The sequence below is a fragment of the Cervus canadensis genome, chromosome 1, assembly GCF_019320065.1.
Source record: "Cervus canadensis isolate Bull #8, Minnesota chromosome 1, ASM1932006v1, whole genome shotgun sequence".
In the NCBI taxonomy this organism is placed as follows: domain Eukaryota; kingdom Metazoa; phylum Chordata; class Mammalia; order Artiodactyla; family Cervidae; genus Cervus; species Cervus canadensis.
In genome coordinates this window covers 111,567,388-111,583,829 of record NC_057386.1, presented here as the reverse complement: position 1 = coordinate 111,583,829, position 16,442 = coordinate 111,567,388, and the positions used below count along the sequence as shown (strand labels likewise).

The 16,442-nt window shown below is 53.3% G+C and overlaps 1 protein-coding gene across 1 annotated transcript; it reads right to left on the bottom strand.

The window, feature by feature from the left end:
* Positions 1–93: 93 nt before the first annotated feature.
* On the bottom strand, positions 94–16,019 carry NIPSNAP1 (nipsnap homolog 1). The gene is made up of 10 exons (XM_043437171.1): positions 15,875–16,019; positions 8,318–8,445; positions 8,074–8,119; positions 7,747–7,841; positions 5,319–5,389; positions 5,022–5,162; positions 4,711–4,742; positions 4,279–4,373; positions 3,072–3,155; positions 94–1,777 (listed from the first exon to the last, which is right to left on the bottom strand). The coding sequence occupies exons 1-10, from the start codon at positions 15,970–15,972 to the stop codon at positions 1,713–1,715; spliced, it is 855 nt and encodes a 284-aa protein (XP_043293106.1). The 5' UTR covers positions 15,973–16,019; the 3' UTR covers positions 94–1,712.
* Between the last annotated feature and the right edge of the window lie 423 nt (positions 16,020–16,442).

The window sequence follows — 16,442 nt, the reverse complement described above, 5'->3', positions numbered from 1 at the left end:
GTGGGACAGATGAGCCAGGTGGACCTGGACAGCTGGCCCTGCCGGGGGGGTCACCTGCCAGATTTCCTTGTAGATGAAGAAAAGACATCATGGTTTATAGTAAATATTTAATTGGTTCCATCAGCAACTCCAGCACAAGTTTTCCTGAAAGAGGGGCAGAATCAAGCTACCCAGAGGTCTGTGAGGTGTGGGGATCACTGAGAAGGCCTCCAAAGTCGCTGACCCCACTCCACACACCCGATGGCCCAGAAGAATGAGGGTAGGGCTGATAGACTGTGAAGAGGGAGAAAAGGAATTTGGGGTGAGGGAAATACAAGACCTAGCCCATAGCTCTGCCAGTAGGAGAGCAGTTGGGAGAGCAGGAGGCTCTTCCTACACAGAAGGGCTGAACTCATTCAAGATCTCAACCTCTTTATGTGGGAAGGAGGTGCACCTCTCTTCAGCACTCTTGTATTAGAAGCCCCTCCCCAAGTGGTCTTATGTCACCTCAGTTCTATCTTGCCAATTCTGTATTCCAAATTCTTTACTTCAAATACAAGTTTTGAGTTCTAAGTTCTACCTTCTGGGTTCCTGTTCCATTCTGTTTCCCTCCCGCAGATCCTTCTCAGTTCCCATTCCTTTTCTCAGCCTTTCTGGGTGGAATATGTGGACATCCTGCCGACTTAGCTAATTTGAGGGCTTTCCCTTTTGCTTCTTGAGGCGGTTCTAGGCTTTTCTCTAGCAGGAGGGTCTTGGCTCAGACTGTCCCGCAAGTGGGTGGCACAGAGGAGACCAGGGAATTCCTGAGAGCCTGGCCTGGCCTAACCTCCTCCCAGACCACCTTTAACCACTGGACACACTACCTTTTGTGCAACTTAAGCTAAACTGAGGAGTTCCAGAGTGATGATTATGAACTGGTGGCCTTGAGATGGGAATCTTAGGAGGAACCTAGACAGCATAGTAAAAAGCAGAGACATCACTTTGTCAACAAAGGTCCATCTAGTCAAGGCTATGGTTTTTCCAGTGGTCATGTATGGATGTGAGAATTGGACTATAAAGAAAGCTGAGCGCCGAAGAATTGATGCTTTTGAACTGTGGTGTTATAGAAGGCTCTTGAGAGTCCCTTGGACTGCAAGGAGATCCAACCAGTCCATCCTAAAGGACATCAGTCCTGGGTGTTCATTGGAAGGACTGATGTTGAAGCTGAAACTCCAATACTTTGGCCACCTGATGCGAAGGGCTGACTCATTTGAAAAGACCCTGATGCCGGGAAAGACTGAGGGCAGGAGAAGGGGACAACAGAGGATGAGATGGTTGGATGGCATCACCGACTCAATGGACGTGAGTCTGGGTAAACTCCGGGAGTTAGTGATGGACAGGGAGGCCTGGCGTGCTGCGGTTCATGGGGTCACAAAAGAGTCAGACACAACTGAGTGACTGAACTGAACTGAGGAGGAAATGTGAGAAGACATAAAAGGTTGTTGTTCCATTCAGAGAAATTAAAAACTGCTTCCTGCACAGGGGAAGGGGTGGGCAGGGAAGGTGGGAAGGGTCTGGGCAGGGCTGCAAGTCTTCATAACCCATCATCCTTCAGCTCTCCCTTGTCTGACCTGAGCACTAGCCCCCCTAGAGTCCATAGGTTAGGAGAGAAAACCAAGACAGCAGAACTGGGAGCTCCTCTGTCCATAGCTTCCCTGAGGGAAAGGGGGGAGGAGATGGAGGCAGCGGCAGCATCACTGGAGAGGTGAGATCTTCAAAGGGATCATGATCCGAGACTCCATGTGTCGCACCAGGGGGACTGCAGAGAGAGAGGCAGAGATCATGAAGGGGCTGAGGTGAGCCAACCGCCCCCCCCCCCCAAACTGGCCCTTGAAGAAGGAGGAGGAAGCCTGCGATGCTGAGATAGCAAAAGCCCCCCGCTCTCCTGGAGTGGCCTACAGAGAGCGCCATGTCTCCCAAGTTATAGGATATGAGGGGACTGAAGTTAAGACAAAGTGCAGCTTTCAAAATTTGAAGAAAAAAAAATAACGAGCATTGTTTATTACTAAAAGTGACTTCACAGATATTATTGCTTAGGACAAAGCTAGGCAAAGAACAGGGTAGGGGGATTCAAAGGAAGAGATCAAGAAAATAATTGCAGCAAAAGGAAACAAGCTGTGAGGGTGCCCCCAAGGGGCTGAGGTTTGAAAAACACTGATTTAGTTCAACTGACTCATGTTACAAGTGGGGACACTACAGTCCAGAGAGGGTCAGCCAAGGTCACCCTGGTGGTCAGACTCTTTCCTTTTGCTCAGCACTGTTAAATTTCACCGTGCTTACAAATTTCCTGTAGTTCTCGTTCAAGTGCAGATCCTGATTCAGTGTGGGGAGGTGTGGTTGAGACTGGGCATTTCTAACAAGCTTCCAAGGGATGATAACACTGTCACTTGGGACCACACTGAGAAGAGCGAGGCTCCCGCTAACTCATCAGGAGATGCGTTATCCAGCATTTACCAGCTGGTAAGTGTGCAAGCTCAACTATAAGTTCCTTCAGGAGAAAACAGGCTCCTGTTCTTTCTGCGCTTCCTGACCCCCGCCCACCACAGTCGGCACACAATGAGAGCTCAATCAGCACGTACTGGTTCCAGGTGGTTCTCAAGTGTCCCAGCAAAGTGGCGAAACACCATAAACAATAAACTTGCTTGAAAAAAATTGTGCTTACTCTGTGCTGGAGTCTGGGCTATAATGTTATAAATTAGCTCCTGGAACCCTCCCTCCAGCCCTTCAAGAGAGGCAGTATCACCATCGCCATCTTACAGGCAGAAAACAGCATCAGTGAGGTGAAAAACCAGGCCCAAGGTCGCACTGTGTGGTCAACCACAACACTCCTCTGAGGCAGAGGCCATAGGGCTGGATTACTGCCTCTTTGAGAACTCACCTAGGACAGCCTGCATCCTGTAGAGCATGCCACCAGGACAGGAACCTATGAACTCACTGTCCTCAAAGTGAGTTCCCCATCAGGAGAGGTAATCAAGTGAGGCTAGATCGCCTTACAGAGGGGATTCCATTCTCAGATGGAGCTCCTGGCACATGACTTCTGATGAGGTGCTCACCTGTGTAGTAGACATTTTCGTCCCAGCCCCTCTTCCTCCAGGCAGCGTTTCTGGTCTCTTCCCGAGACTGCAGGTCCTTATAGGCTGTGGGAAAGGCTTAGGCTGAGCCTGTACCCAGCACGAGGCCCTCCTCCCGTTGCCCCAAACCCTGCCCTGCTGCCTTTTCCTCCCCGGGTGCTTCCACTGTCTGCTTTGACCATCAGTACATTTACTGACAACTCCCATATATATATCTCCAGTCCAGAACTGTTCCTCAGGCTCTAGACTCAAATATCCAGTGTCCACTTGATGTATCCACTTGACAGTGTATCTGCTGGGCACTCACATGCATCAGTGTCTCAAAGGTGACACTTCCAAGGACCAAATGTACACTCCTGACCCCTCCAACCTGCTCCTCCAGGGGTCTCATGAAGCAAAACACAGCTGCTCAGTCAGGAGTCTGGGAGTCCTGGAGTCTCCTACCCTTCCCCACACGACGCAGACAATTCATCCACCAGTCCCACTGGTTCCACCTCCAGACCAGTGAATCTGTGGACCTCTCAGCATCTTCACTGTCCAGGCCAGCATCCTATCCCACCTGAGCTAGCGTAACCATCCCCTGATGCCCCACACCCTCTTTTGCTCCCCTACAAAGTGCTCTCAACATAGCACATGGCAGCCAGAGGAATCATTAGGACACAAATTGGGTCACATCATGGTGCTTAAAACATTGCAGCAGTCTCCTGTTGCATTTAGAATAAGTCCCAGCTCATCCTCATGGCCTGCAAGACCTAGTCCAATCTGGCCAATCCCCCATCTTCCCACTCTCTTCCCCACTCCCTCCACCCTGGGCGCCTTCGCTTGCCTCAAAACCCTGAAGGCCTGTCCCTGCTGCAGGGCCTTTGCATATATTGTTCTCTCTACTTGCAATACCGTTCTCTGAAAATTCACAGCTGACTCCTCATTCTTCAGCTAAGCTTACATTTCACCCCCTCAGAAAGACGTTCTGGTCTATTCAAGCCAACGGAGCTTCCCATATTTCTCCCTGTCCCTTGATGATTTGTAAAAATCCAAAATTATCCTTTTTGTTAGTTTATGTCTGAGGTGGTGTCTCCCTCTGCTACAATATAAGCTCCAAAAGGACACTCATGTATTCGCAGTGTCGACGCAGAGTGACCGTGGAGAAAGGAGGGGGCCACGGAGGGCTCCTGGCGGGTCCCCAACCTACCCCAGAGGTGGTGCACGACGTAGAGCTCTCCTATCTGCGAGAAGAAGCCGCCCACCGCCTCCTGGTTCTCCTGCCGGTACTTGATGGCCCGAGCCCTGGGGATGGCAGAAGGGTGTGGGGCCGAGGCCCGGGCAGCTGCAAAGGGCCCTCTGCGGGGACCCCGGGCTGGTTTCTCAGTCACACACCGAGGGAGGGGCCCAGGGTAGAGCCCCTGGCTCTCAGAGACGGTCGGGGACTTGGGTGGCAGAGGTACGGCTGCCGGCAGTGTGTTCCACCCCCGTCGTCTAGAGGGTCCTCACCCCCTTGGTTGGACCGTCGCCTGCTCCCGGAGCCACGAGGCACAGAGGGTGCCGTGTTCTCTGCCACCACACCCGGGCAAGGAGGCCCACCAGGTGGTCAGGGTCCCCCCAGCTCCCCGGCACAACCACTCACCAGTTGTTCCCCCACTCGATCATGGTTCCTGGCTGAAAGAGAACCAGAGCAGAGGGTGGGAGTGAGCCCCTACCTGGGATTTCAAGCCTCACTGTTGGGTGGGGCTGGGAAACTGTCATGTCTCCCTAGCTCCAGGGGCCGCCTGGCCTCCTTCAGGGGCCCTGACTCACACCTGAGCATGCAGGGACGCACACGTGCGTACATACCTCTTCTGAGGCCGGAAGCCTCAGTCTAGGCTCTGGGCACTGAGCCCGACCCCCACCCCTCGGGCTACCTGGAGAGCACACCGCTGCAGGGAGCGGGGGAGGCACCTTGAGCTTGTACGTCCTCAGCTCGTAGATGTTGGGGCCGGCTCTGGGCTGTGGCTCGTTCCAGAAGCTGAACTCGAGGAGCAGCTGGTTTCTCCTGGACAGCAGCATCTGGCTCCGCTCCTTTCGGAACTCCAGGTATTCCTGCGGGCGGGGTGGGGCCGGGCGAGCTGGGCACAGCAGCCAGGAAGTGCCCTGCCCCCCAGCGGTGTGCCCCAGGGGGTGGCGGAGGCAGCCCCCAGCACAGGGCTGAGTCAGAACCAGCATCCGGAGAGGTTTGCCGAGTGGATGCCCCCGTACCTTGTTGTTCTTGAGCTTGTTCATGCAGTCCATGAGGGCTGGGTAGCCCCCCGAGAATCGCCACAGGTGGACTGTTTGCGGGGACAAGGAGGAAGGCACAGGTCAGGGGGCTGCGGGGACCCTGCCCTGCTCCGCCCCCCCAAGCTCCATGTGTATGTAATGGGAGGAGCCTCCAGCCGGTTCTCTGCAGCCTTGCCAGGGACAGTGCTGGGCAGGGGGAAACCCCAGACCAAGCCTAGGAGACTAGGGTTTGAGCTGCAGCTCTGCCAAGTGGCCTCTGACCCCTCTAGGCCTCAATGTCCTCATCTTGAGAACAATGCACCCGTCCAATCCTCCTTAAACAGCAACAAGAGGATCAGAGTGAACTTGGACCCCAGGAGCTGTGGCATGCGTAAGGCTGACCTCATAGCAGGTCCGCGAGGGGCGGGCTGGGCCAAAGGAAGGGGCGGGTAGGCGGAGATGGATTACTCCAAGACAGCGAATTGAAAACGAAAACAAGGAACAGAACAGCACGTGTGGTATGCTACCACGTGTGTTTAGGCAGGGAGCGACATATACAGACATGCTGGTCTGTGCACCGTCTCTCAACGGAGACCCAAGAGATTGTGACAGGAGATGCCCTTGGGCCAGAGAACTGAGGCTTCAGGACCTCGAGCAGGAGGAAGGCTTACTTTCCAATGAAAATTCTTTGTGCCATTTGCATTTTTTCATCACAGCCTCTGTACTGGGTTCTTATAAATTCATTAAAATGTGGATTCCTCAGGGGGTCTGCTCCCCACCTGATTCTACAAGGTGCAAAACCCTTCAAGACACCCAAAATATAGACATGCTTTAAAATTCAAGCTCCCATTACTCAAAGTTCATTTCTCAATTAGCAAATACTTAAGAGGAGAATCCAAGAAGTACTGCAGAAACTGATTAAATTGTACCTAAAAATGGGAAAACTGTAAGAGGTGCAATGGAAGACAGATGGCTTTTTCTTACCCCACTATCAATGTGTCAATGATTACTGAAACAGAATAAATGATTAAGAGAATCTAACTAACTGCAGATCACAGATTAAAAAAAAAACCACTATTATCAGGGCAATTGAAGGATGAGATAGGTTGTCTTGTGAGATAGTGAGCTCCCCATTGCTGGGAGTGTTCAAGGGAAGCATAGAGGACCTTCTCTCAGGGCGGAGGACCCCCCTGTCCTATCTGCAGTCTAATTAGCACTGTCTGAAGGGACTCTCTACCATGATGGAAAAGTTCTACAGCTGTGCTGACCAAGATGGGAGCCACGAGTCACATATTTCTATCAATGGGCACTTGAAATGTGGCTTCTGCTGACTGAGGAACTGAGTTTTCCTTTTTATTTAACTTTACCCAATTTAAATTTAAATAGCTGCATGTGGTTAGTGGTTACCTCCCGGGACAGCACAGATCTAAACGCCAAGGCCCCTCGGAGTTGTTGGGACGCTGTGAGTGAACCAATTTCATGTGTGGGTCCTCACAGCTGGTGCCAACTGACATGGCATGGGGCCCGCTGGGGGTATTCCTGAAGCTGCACGGAACCAGCTCAGACAAGAGGCCCTGTTCATTCCATAAATATGTACGGCATCCTGGGGATTCTGTGGTGAAGAAAGACAGGCAGGGGCCCTGCCCGCTGGGCGGCAGACACAACAGGGCACATGGTCAAGGCTGTGGAGAGGCAAGTCCTGGGGGCTGGGGAGACGGGAGAGCTGCCTCACTCAGCTTGGGTGGAGGGAATCAGGGGAGGCCTCCAGGAGGAGGTGATGTCTACACCGAAATAAAAGGTGAGTAGAGGAGTGACCCAGGGAAGGCAATGGCACCCCACTCCAGCATTCTTGCCTGCAAAATCCCATGGATGGAGGAGCCTGGTGGGCTGCAGTCAAGGTCGTTAAGAGTCGGACACAACTGAGTGACTTCACTTTCACTTTTCACTTTCATGCACTGGAGAAGGAAATGGCAACCCACTCCAGTGTTCTTGCCTGGAGAATCCCAGGGACGGGGGAGCCTGGTGGGCTGCCGTCTATGGGGTTGCACAGAGTCGGACACAACTAAAGTGACTTAGCAGCAGCAGCAGAGGAGTGAGCCAAGAAAAGGAGGCCAGGGAGAAAGAGCTTCAGGCTGATGAAACAGTGGAAACAACAGCCTGGAACTAGAGGGAAAACCTGTCCACCTGAAGAACGGAAAGGAGTCTGGGGTGGGATGGTGTAGCGAGCAGGAAGATGTGGGAAGAGGAGACCCGAGGCAGGACAGGGGAGGGCTCAAGAGCCTCGTGGGCCACCTCAAGGGCAGAGGGAGCCATCACGGACGTGTGAGCAGGGGAGGAAGCCTCTGAGGACTGCGCTGAGGACCCCTCGGGCACCGCTGTGCAGGGGGAGTGGAGGGCAGCCACCTGTGGTGGGGGGTGGGCAGCTCACCTGCCTGGTCCTGCTCCCCGTACCACGTGTTCCAGTTGCCCACGAGCGAGCAGGGGTAGTCCTCATCCAGGTGCAGCTTGGGCAGCACGGCCTCCCTGTGGTGGTGGTGGGGGGGTGGGCACAGAGAGGGCAAAGGCTCACACCAGCCCCCAGAACCCCTGGGATAAGGCTTCCAACTCAGGCCCTCAGGACGGTAACATGCAGAGGCTGCACGGGAGGATGTGTGGCTCTGAAATCTACAGCCCCCGGATTGCGCAGGGGGAACAGGGCTGGGACAGAGTCCCCCATCCGGGCAGGGGCAGGGACAGGAGGGTTAGGGTCACTCACGTCAGGCTGTTGTAGGCGTCCAGACACTCGGGCTTCACATTGTGAACTGCAACCAAGGACAGAGAGCGGGCACTGAAGCGAGGGGGATGGGGTGTCTGTGGGACGCTGGGACGGGGGAGCCCCACAGGGCCCGGGCTCCCAGGACAGCTCAGATGTCCCAGACCCTCTTCAAGTCCCAACAGGAGCCTCACAGGCCCCCAAAGGCCCCTGGGAAGGCAGGTCGGCCGACTCAGCAGCCACTCACACTGGATCTTGTAGAGGTTGCTGGTCTCCTTCTTGGACAGCAGCGTGGAGTGGGCGTCCTTCCGGGGGTCCACCTTGTGTACAAAGAGGGACCGGAACCAGCTGCCTTCATTGTCCTTGGAGTAGAAGCTGCAGGGCAGAGGAGTTCAAGGGGGAACTGCTTCCATCCGCCCAGACGCCTTGCTCCCCGAGGCTGGTGACCCACTTTTCTGGGAATGGGGCCATGGAATCCCATGGCAGTTCCAGTGGAGTTCATGTCACTGGAGCCAGCCACGGGGATCCTGGCTGCCCAGTTCGCTTCTTGAAACTCTGCAGAGCCTCAGGAGGCCAGGAGAGGCAGCCCCACCTCCCGCCTCTCTCTCCAGCTTCCCTGCCTCCCCTTCACCCCCTTCCAAGAGGTCCTCCACTTGGACCCTGCAACTGTATCCCTTGCCAAAAGGGTGAACCCCAAACACATCTTGCCTGGTGTCCAAAACCTGTGACGGCCCAGCCTACCCTGCAGCCTCCCCTCCAGTCCACCCGTACCTGTGTATCCTGCCCTCCACGTGTGCTATCTCTGAACACACCAGACTTTCACTCTGGGCTTTCCTTGCAATTTCTGTCCCCTCTGATGAGAAGCCTGCACTCACAGTCCTCCAGTGTTCACACTACACCTGGCCTGTGCCTGATGCCAGCCCCCACAAATGGAGCACCTGAGACGCGCACGCTCTGTCCTTGAGGAGGTCACAGTCTGCTGGGGAGAAGTGGACCTTGGAACACAGTTAACAGCCAGAGGTTTCTGGGAGAGCCCAGAGGAGTGAGCCTGAATTTGGCCCCTGGAAGTCTGGGTGAGCTCTCCAATGGAGGTGATCTGGCCACTTTCCAAATCTCCAGGGCTGATTTGACAGATGAAAGCAGATAGAGGGAGTCAAAGGCATCAGAAGGCAAGATTCATTCATTCATTCATCCAACGCTTAATTGACAAAAACCTGCCCTGTGCACGTTGCTGAATGAATGAATGACATGCCTTGTTCAGAGCAGGGGAACCAATCACCAGGTCCTGCCGGATCATAATTGCACTACCCCACACAAGGTTCCAGCAGGGGTGGGGTTATGTTTAAGCTGCCAGAGGTGGTAAATCATCTTACTTAGCAGCAGCGGTGAGGCTTGTAGCCAGGCCTGAACCGCCAGCCTCCTGCTAGATGAGTTCCAGTCCAGGAGCCTGGCTGTGGGGGCCCCATCAGCAAGTTCTCTTCTTTTTTGAGCCTTTTCTGTGGCTAGAATAAATGTCTTGCAAATCAAAGTCTTGCTTTTCTCCAAAATATGGATTGAGCACTGGGACTGATAAAATCTGAACAGCATCTTAAATATGATGATATAGTTGTATGAGCACAGAGGAAAGATAACTAAGGATTTGTTCCAAACTGTTTTTTTGTTGGTTTGTTTGGTTTTGGCCATGCCAGGCAGCCTGCAGGATCCCAGTTCCTTGACCAGGGAATGAACCCAGGTCACAGCAGTGAAAGCATCGAGTCCTAACTAGACCACTGGGGAACTCTCAGCCCCACACCGTTAATCTTGCTTACCTGAGAGAGGGAAGAGAAAGATGGTTAAACTTTTCGTTCCTCATGATAATTTTTTGTAAAGCTAAAAAAAAAACCACTTTTAAGTATTTCTGAATTCATAGGCTTTCTATCGTTGTGTGTGTACTGCTTCATTAAAAACAAAAAGACATGAACTTCCCTGGTGGTCCAGTGGTTAAGACTCTGAACTTCCACTTCAGGGGGCTAGGGTTTGATCCCTGGTCAGGGAACTAAGATCCCACATACCATGCAGTCAAAAAAAAAAAAAAATCTGAAAAAGAATATATATATATATATGTAAAGTCATTATATATAAAAAGCCATTGAAAGTGTATACACACACACACACACACACACACACACACACACACACACAAAGTCATTCCTTTTTCCAGGGGATCTTCCTGACCCAGTGATTGAACCTGGGTCTCATGCACTGCAGGCAGACACACACACACACACACACATAAAGTCATTCCTTTTTCCAGGGGATCTTCCTGACCCAGTGATTGAACCTGGGTCTCATGCACTGCAGGCAGATTCTTTACTATCTGAGCCACCAGGGAAACTCTACACTTCAATGTTTTAAAATTTTTAATTTAAAAAAAGAAAAAAAAAAGACAGTTGTCATCAGATGGCCAATGTGGTCTGTGGAAACGGGACCAGAATAAGGCAGCCTCACTATGGCTAACACTGGCTGAGGATAGCCTCTGCCAGGGACCCGTGATCAGCTTGTCAGTACCATGAATCTACACAACGATAGTGTAATGTTAATACTATTCACATCCCCATTTTTTGAGATAAGAAAATAGAAGGTCATGGGTGGGAGGGTTAAGAAACTTGTCCCAGGTCACACAGCAAATTGGGGCAGAGAGCTCAGGCAGGAGCCCAGAGCTCTTTCCCATAAAGCCAGCTCCACCCTCAGATCAGGCACCAACCGGGAGAACTAGCACTAGGGAGATACTATAGAGAAGCAGGTGTTTTTTTTAACAAAGCCACCAGTAGAGGGACCTGACCTTTGGTTTGAATGTAGAGAGGCTGTTTCTCCTGGAAGGGGTGATGACAGAGAGGACAGCAACTCCTACTCTGTGTCAACCAAGACCTTTGCTCCAGGACTGGGCCTTGAGTAATTTATTAACATAAGCATTGACCAAGATAAACAGCCAAGCAGCCAGCCCTGGAGAGACAGCCTGGAGCCTGGGTGCTAGGGAGTGAGGGGGGAGTGTCCAGGAGCTCCCAACTCTTCCCACCTCAGTCTCCTCTTTCCTGCCTCCGCATCTCGGTTTCCCCACGTGTCAAAAGAGCAGAGCCGAGCAGCCTATCTCCAAAGATCTTTTCTGCAGGTCTCAAGGAGATCCCAGTGCAGGGTCTGAACTTGAAGCTAGCATCTGTCGGTTCGCATTTCAAGAGTTCAAATTTCACTTTTTCAATGAAATCACAACATTCTCCTGCCCTTGAGCTCCCCAGCCCTTCTCACCGTGCTCCCTATTTTTTCCATAGCTCCTTCTAACGCACTGTAGAGTTTGGGGGTTTATTATGTGCTGTTTGCTGTCTCCCACTGGCAGCAGCCCCCTGTAGCCTGAGATGCTCTCTCTCCTGTGCATCCCCGCCGTCTCCCCAGGGCCTGGAGGAGTGCCGGGCACATGGCACATGCTCAGCCCACGCTGGGGAAATGAGTGAAGGAGTGTGGGGGAGCTAAGACAGAGCTGCATGAAAATGATGACACCTGGGAGGTAAAGAAAGCAGACAGAGGGTGGACCTGGGCTCCGTGTGTGGACTGGGGACGCAGGGCCCCTTTCTACCCCCCCCCACCACCAGCAGAGTTACTGCCTAAGGGCACAGGTTCTGGACAAACCCAGGACTAATCCCAGCTCAGCGTCACCTCTCTGAGCCTCATTTTCCTCACCTGTAAGGGCAACAGGATGTGCCTTGCAGAGAGAAAGGCAGACACAGCAGGGCAGCTAGCATCACGGTTCCTACCTAACTGATCTCCTAGCTCCCACTTGTCCTCCTTTTGCCTAACCTGCCCATCGGTTTTGTAAAGTACCACAGTTGTGATGCTATCTGTCCACTTGAAAATCTTCTGTTGCTCCCTACTGCCCGTAAACCAAGGCTGGATGTCTCCACTTGCTCTAATCTATTTTGCCAAGCTTTCAAGTCAATTCCCTTTTTAAAAAACATTTTTCTTTTTTATTTGTTTTCGGCTGCCCTACTCAGCTTGTGGGTTCCTAGTTCCCCAGCCAAGGATTGAACCCATGCCTCCAGCAGTGGATGTGTGGAGTCTTAACCACTGGACCGCCAGGAAGTCCCCACTTCCCTTCTAAATTTGGTGACCACCGATCCAAGATTCCCTATCATTAGCATCACCTAAGAACTTGACTTCCCTGGTGGTTCAGACGGTAAAGCGCCTGCCTACAATGCGGGAGACATGGGTTCAATCCCTGGGTCGGGAAGATCTCCTGGAGAAGGAAATGGCAACCCACTCCAGGATTCTTGCCTGGAAAATCCCATGGATGGAGAAGCCTGGTAGGCTACAGTCCATGGGGTCGCAAAGAGTCGGACAGGACTGAGCGACTTCACTTAACTCACTTAAGAACTTGTTAAAGCTTTTCCAGCTCCACCCAGAACCACTGCAACAGAAACTTCGGGGGCGGGCATGGCAATCTGGGTTTTAAGAAGTCTGCCAGGGGATTCTGATGCATGCTCAGGCTCAAGGATCACCGCTCTAAGGTCGCCCCAATTTCTTTCTTTTTTCATGTAATCTCAGTAAATTACCCCAGAAACACCAAAGATCCTGCTATCTAAACTGTATTAAGAATGCCCCTTAGGCCTAGAAAAACCAGTTCAACCCCTTCCATAAAAACACATCTCCTGGGACTTTCAGCAGTGCAGGGGGCGTGGGTTAGATCCCTGGTGGGTAACTAAGTTCCCACACACTGCGTGGCCAAAAAACAAACAAAAAGCCCACCTCTCCTATTTCCCCCTCAGCCTGGAGCGGACATTCTCCACCCCCTAGGATACCCAGCACAGCACTTTTAGCCTGGGAGCTGTTGAACAAATGTCTGCCCCAGATGAGAACTTTATAGAGATACACTGGCACTCTCAACAGGGATCAATGGTCTGGCGCCACCCCACATGAAACTGCTGTGGAATGTTCTAGATTGATATGCTAGGAAGCTTGGCTCTACGCATATTCTGAAACACTCTTCTGTCTGGAGTCGGCTGACTTTAGAAAAGGACCACGTTTCTGTTTACTGCTCCACAAGTATGTTTTCGGGCTTCCCTGGTGGATCAGACAGTAAAGAGTCTGCCTGCAATGCAGGAGACCTGGGTTCGATCCCTGGGTCGGGAAGGTCCCTGAGAGAAGGGAATGACTACCCATTCCAGTATTCTTGCCTGGCAATTCCATGGACAGAGGAACCTGGTGGGCTACAGTCCATGGGGTCACAAGGAGTTGGACATGATGAGTGACTCACACACACACACACAATTATGTCTTTAGAAACATACAGGGAGAACTAAAGTCCTCTTAACAACAGGATTACTGATGTAGCAATAACAACTGCTGCATATTGAGCACTTACTGTGTGCTGAGAACTGATCTTCACAATATGTTTTTGAGAAAAATAAGGCTCAAAAACAAACAAAACCAAAAACAAAACAGAGAAAAATGAGGCTCAGAGATGTACCAGGCCTTATTCAAGGACAATTAACCAATGGCCAAGAGGATTTCAATCCAGGTCCGTCTGACTTCAAAGCCCACACTGTATTTGAACCCCAGTAGCCCCACTCTGAGCTCAAGAGGCCAGAGGGCCCCTCTAGGGACTCCTGAGAGAGAGAGATGGGGGCAGACAGAAGTTGGCAGGAGGGGATGTTCCCAGATATCCAAGGTGGGAACCAGCGCACAGGTAACTTCACAGCAGTCCTTGAGGGACTTGATAAGTATGAATCCAAGCACCTTCACAGCAATCCTGCAGAAAACACCTGGCAGGGACCTCCAGTCCTACTTCAGAGAGAAGGAAACCAAGGGCCCTAGAGGTTCAGCACCTCATCCAAGATTACGGAGCAGCAGGCTGCCTATACGGCCTAGGTTCCTCCTGTGGTCTCCTGATGTTCTGTCTCTACCACCAACCAGTTCTGTAAGGCTAGAGAAGTGAGGTCCCACCCCCAGCTGGGATTTCCTCATCTGGAAAATGAGGGGCTCATAGCACATGACCTTCCCAAAGCCCCTTCAGCCCTGACATTATGAGGGACTCATGAAGACACTGCTTGAGACATAGGCTTGGGCAAGGGGCAACATTTGTTACAAGTTCACCAAGCGCTGGGTACCTTACACACATGACTACTAATCCTCAACAACTCTGTGAAATCATCCTACTTTCTCACCGCCATTTTACAGATGAGGAATCTGAGACTTCAAGAGGCCAAACAATTCATGCAAGGTCACCTCACTGAAAAAGGCTGAGTTGGGTGTGTAGGCGCAAGGCAAACTCTAGGATCTCTCCATGTCATGAGCTTTCTCCCCAATTACTAAGCCATCAAACCAGTCCATCCTAAAGGAAATCAACCCTGAATATCCACTGGAAGGACTGATGCTAAAGCTGAAGCTCCAATACTTTGGCCGCCTGATGCGAACAGCTGACTCATTGGAAAAGACCCTGATGCTGGGAAGAATTGAGGGCAGAAGGGGGTGACAGAGAATGAGATGGCTGGATGGCATCACTTACTCAATGAATATGAGTTTGAGCAAACTCTGGGAGATAGTGAAGGACAGGGAAGCCTGTCCCTGGGGTCGCAAAGAGTCGGGCACAACTTAGTGTGTGAACAACAACAAGGGTGGGTGGGGAAGCTGGCGCAGGAAATGGCAGCCCACTCCAGTATTCTTGCCTGGATAACCCCATGGACAGAGGAGCCTGGCAGGCTATAATCCAAGGGGTCGCAACAGAGTTGGACACAACTTAGCAACTCAACAACAGGGTGAGGGCACGCACTTGGCTCCTCTTCCCCAGCCTCCCTGACCCAACGGCACAACACTCTATAACATCTTACAGCAAGGTCTAACAAAACTCACAGCTTCACACCTAGGCTGCTGGGCAGGACAGACCCCTGCCTCCTTTCCACAGGTTGGGGGACAGGTGTCCTCACTTTGGCAACTGTTCTTGAGCACACACTGTCCTGAGCCCTGTGCCAAGGGCTGGGGAAACAGAAAGATGAGGTGATGGTCCAGTGGGAGGGACAGGCAACTGTGTAGAGGGTGGGAAGAGCAGAGATGGGGGAAGAACAGGGCGCCAGAGGGAGGAGGGCGGGGCCGCCCAGGGCCAGTCAGGGAGGCCCAGGGGAGGGAGCAAACAGAAGGCCAGGCTCAGGGCCTGGTCCAGCCTGCCTCGCTCCCCAAGAAGGCCACCAGCTGCGGCGCAAAGACCACAGGGGTGTCAGGAGGCCTGGGTCCAGACTCGGTGCCGCCACAGGACGGCGGGGGGAGTGACCTTGGGAACTCCCACCCTTTCTCAGGCTTCCTTTGCTCCCCGTGTGCTGTTTATTGTTGGGGAGCCAAGGATCTGTGCAGCCATGGCCCTCGGGAATCTCCACGGCTCCCCTACCTCTGACCCCCAGCACTAACCGAGGGAGGAGCCGCCTGTCGTAGAAGTCCCCCGGGGCGCCCATCTCACAATCACGGCAAAGGCCGGGGAAATGGCCACTGCTCCCGCCCTGGGCCAGGTCCCACTCCCCACGGCCCAGGGCCTGCCCCTCCCATTCACCCTGTCCTTCAGTCTCTGCCCAGAGCCAAGTACCCAGCAGGGCAAAGGCCCTGCGCCCACCTTTCCCACCTCCCCCATTCATTGCCCAGACCTCCTCCTCAGGCTGAGAGATTCGCCCTCGGCCTCTAACCATTAGACTGCAAGCCCGAGTCTCTGCCCATCCCCCAGGCCCAGACCCTGGCTCTCACCCTTGCAGCCCCCAGGCGCCCCGCCCCGCCCCAGGCCCAGCCCGGTTCTTACCGCGCCGCAGCCACCGCCGCAACGTCCCGGGGGCCCGGCGCCGGGCCCCCCAGCAGCCGCCGCGCCGCCGCAGAGATGCTGCACAGACGCGGAGCCATGTTGGAGAGCTGCAGGTTGGAAGGAGGCCCCGCCCCCGAACCCGGCAGCGGAGGCGGGACGTGGGGAAGCCCCGCCCCACCGGCTCGCCCGCCTCCCTCGCCAGCCGGGCAGGTGGGCGTTGTCCCCGCTCGTCCCGCAACGCAGATGCAGGGCAGAGGTCCGGGTTCTTGTCCTCCGAGCCGCTGCAGCTCTGCTACAGACTTGCTTTGTGGCCTGGAGCAAACCCTTCGCCCAGTCTGGGCCTCAGTGTCCACCCCGTAAAATGGGAGCATTGAACAATAACTCCAGGAGTTCTTAAAGGGGCCCTCCAGGGTAAGCGGCTGAGGGTCAGTAACCCCGCTTGAAATGGTATACAGTTCTGTGCGCCTGTGAATTTCTGCGGGGGTGGGGCCCAGGTACCGTTTTTCATAGTCTGAAAGGAACAAACCCCCTAACAACGTGAGACAGATGGACAAGGCTCTGGGTTGCA

Coding starts and splice junctions, on each gene's coding strand:
- NIPSNAP1 (XM_043437171.1), bottom strand. CDS start 15,972: ATGGCTCCGCGTCTGTGCAGCATCTCTGCGGCGGCGCGGCGGCTGCTG. Junction 5,163..5,318: donor ACAAGCTCAAGAACAACAAG/GTACGGGGGCAT, acceptor CCCCGCCCGCAG/GAATACCTGGAGTTCCGAAA. Junction 1,778..3,071: donor CGAAAATGTCTACTACACAG/GTGAGCACCTCA, acceptor CTCTCTCTGCAG/TCCCCCTGGTGCGACACATG.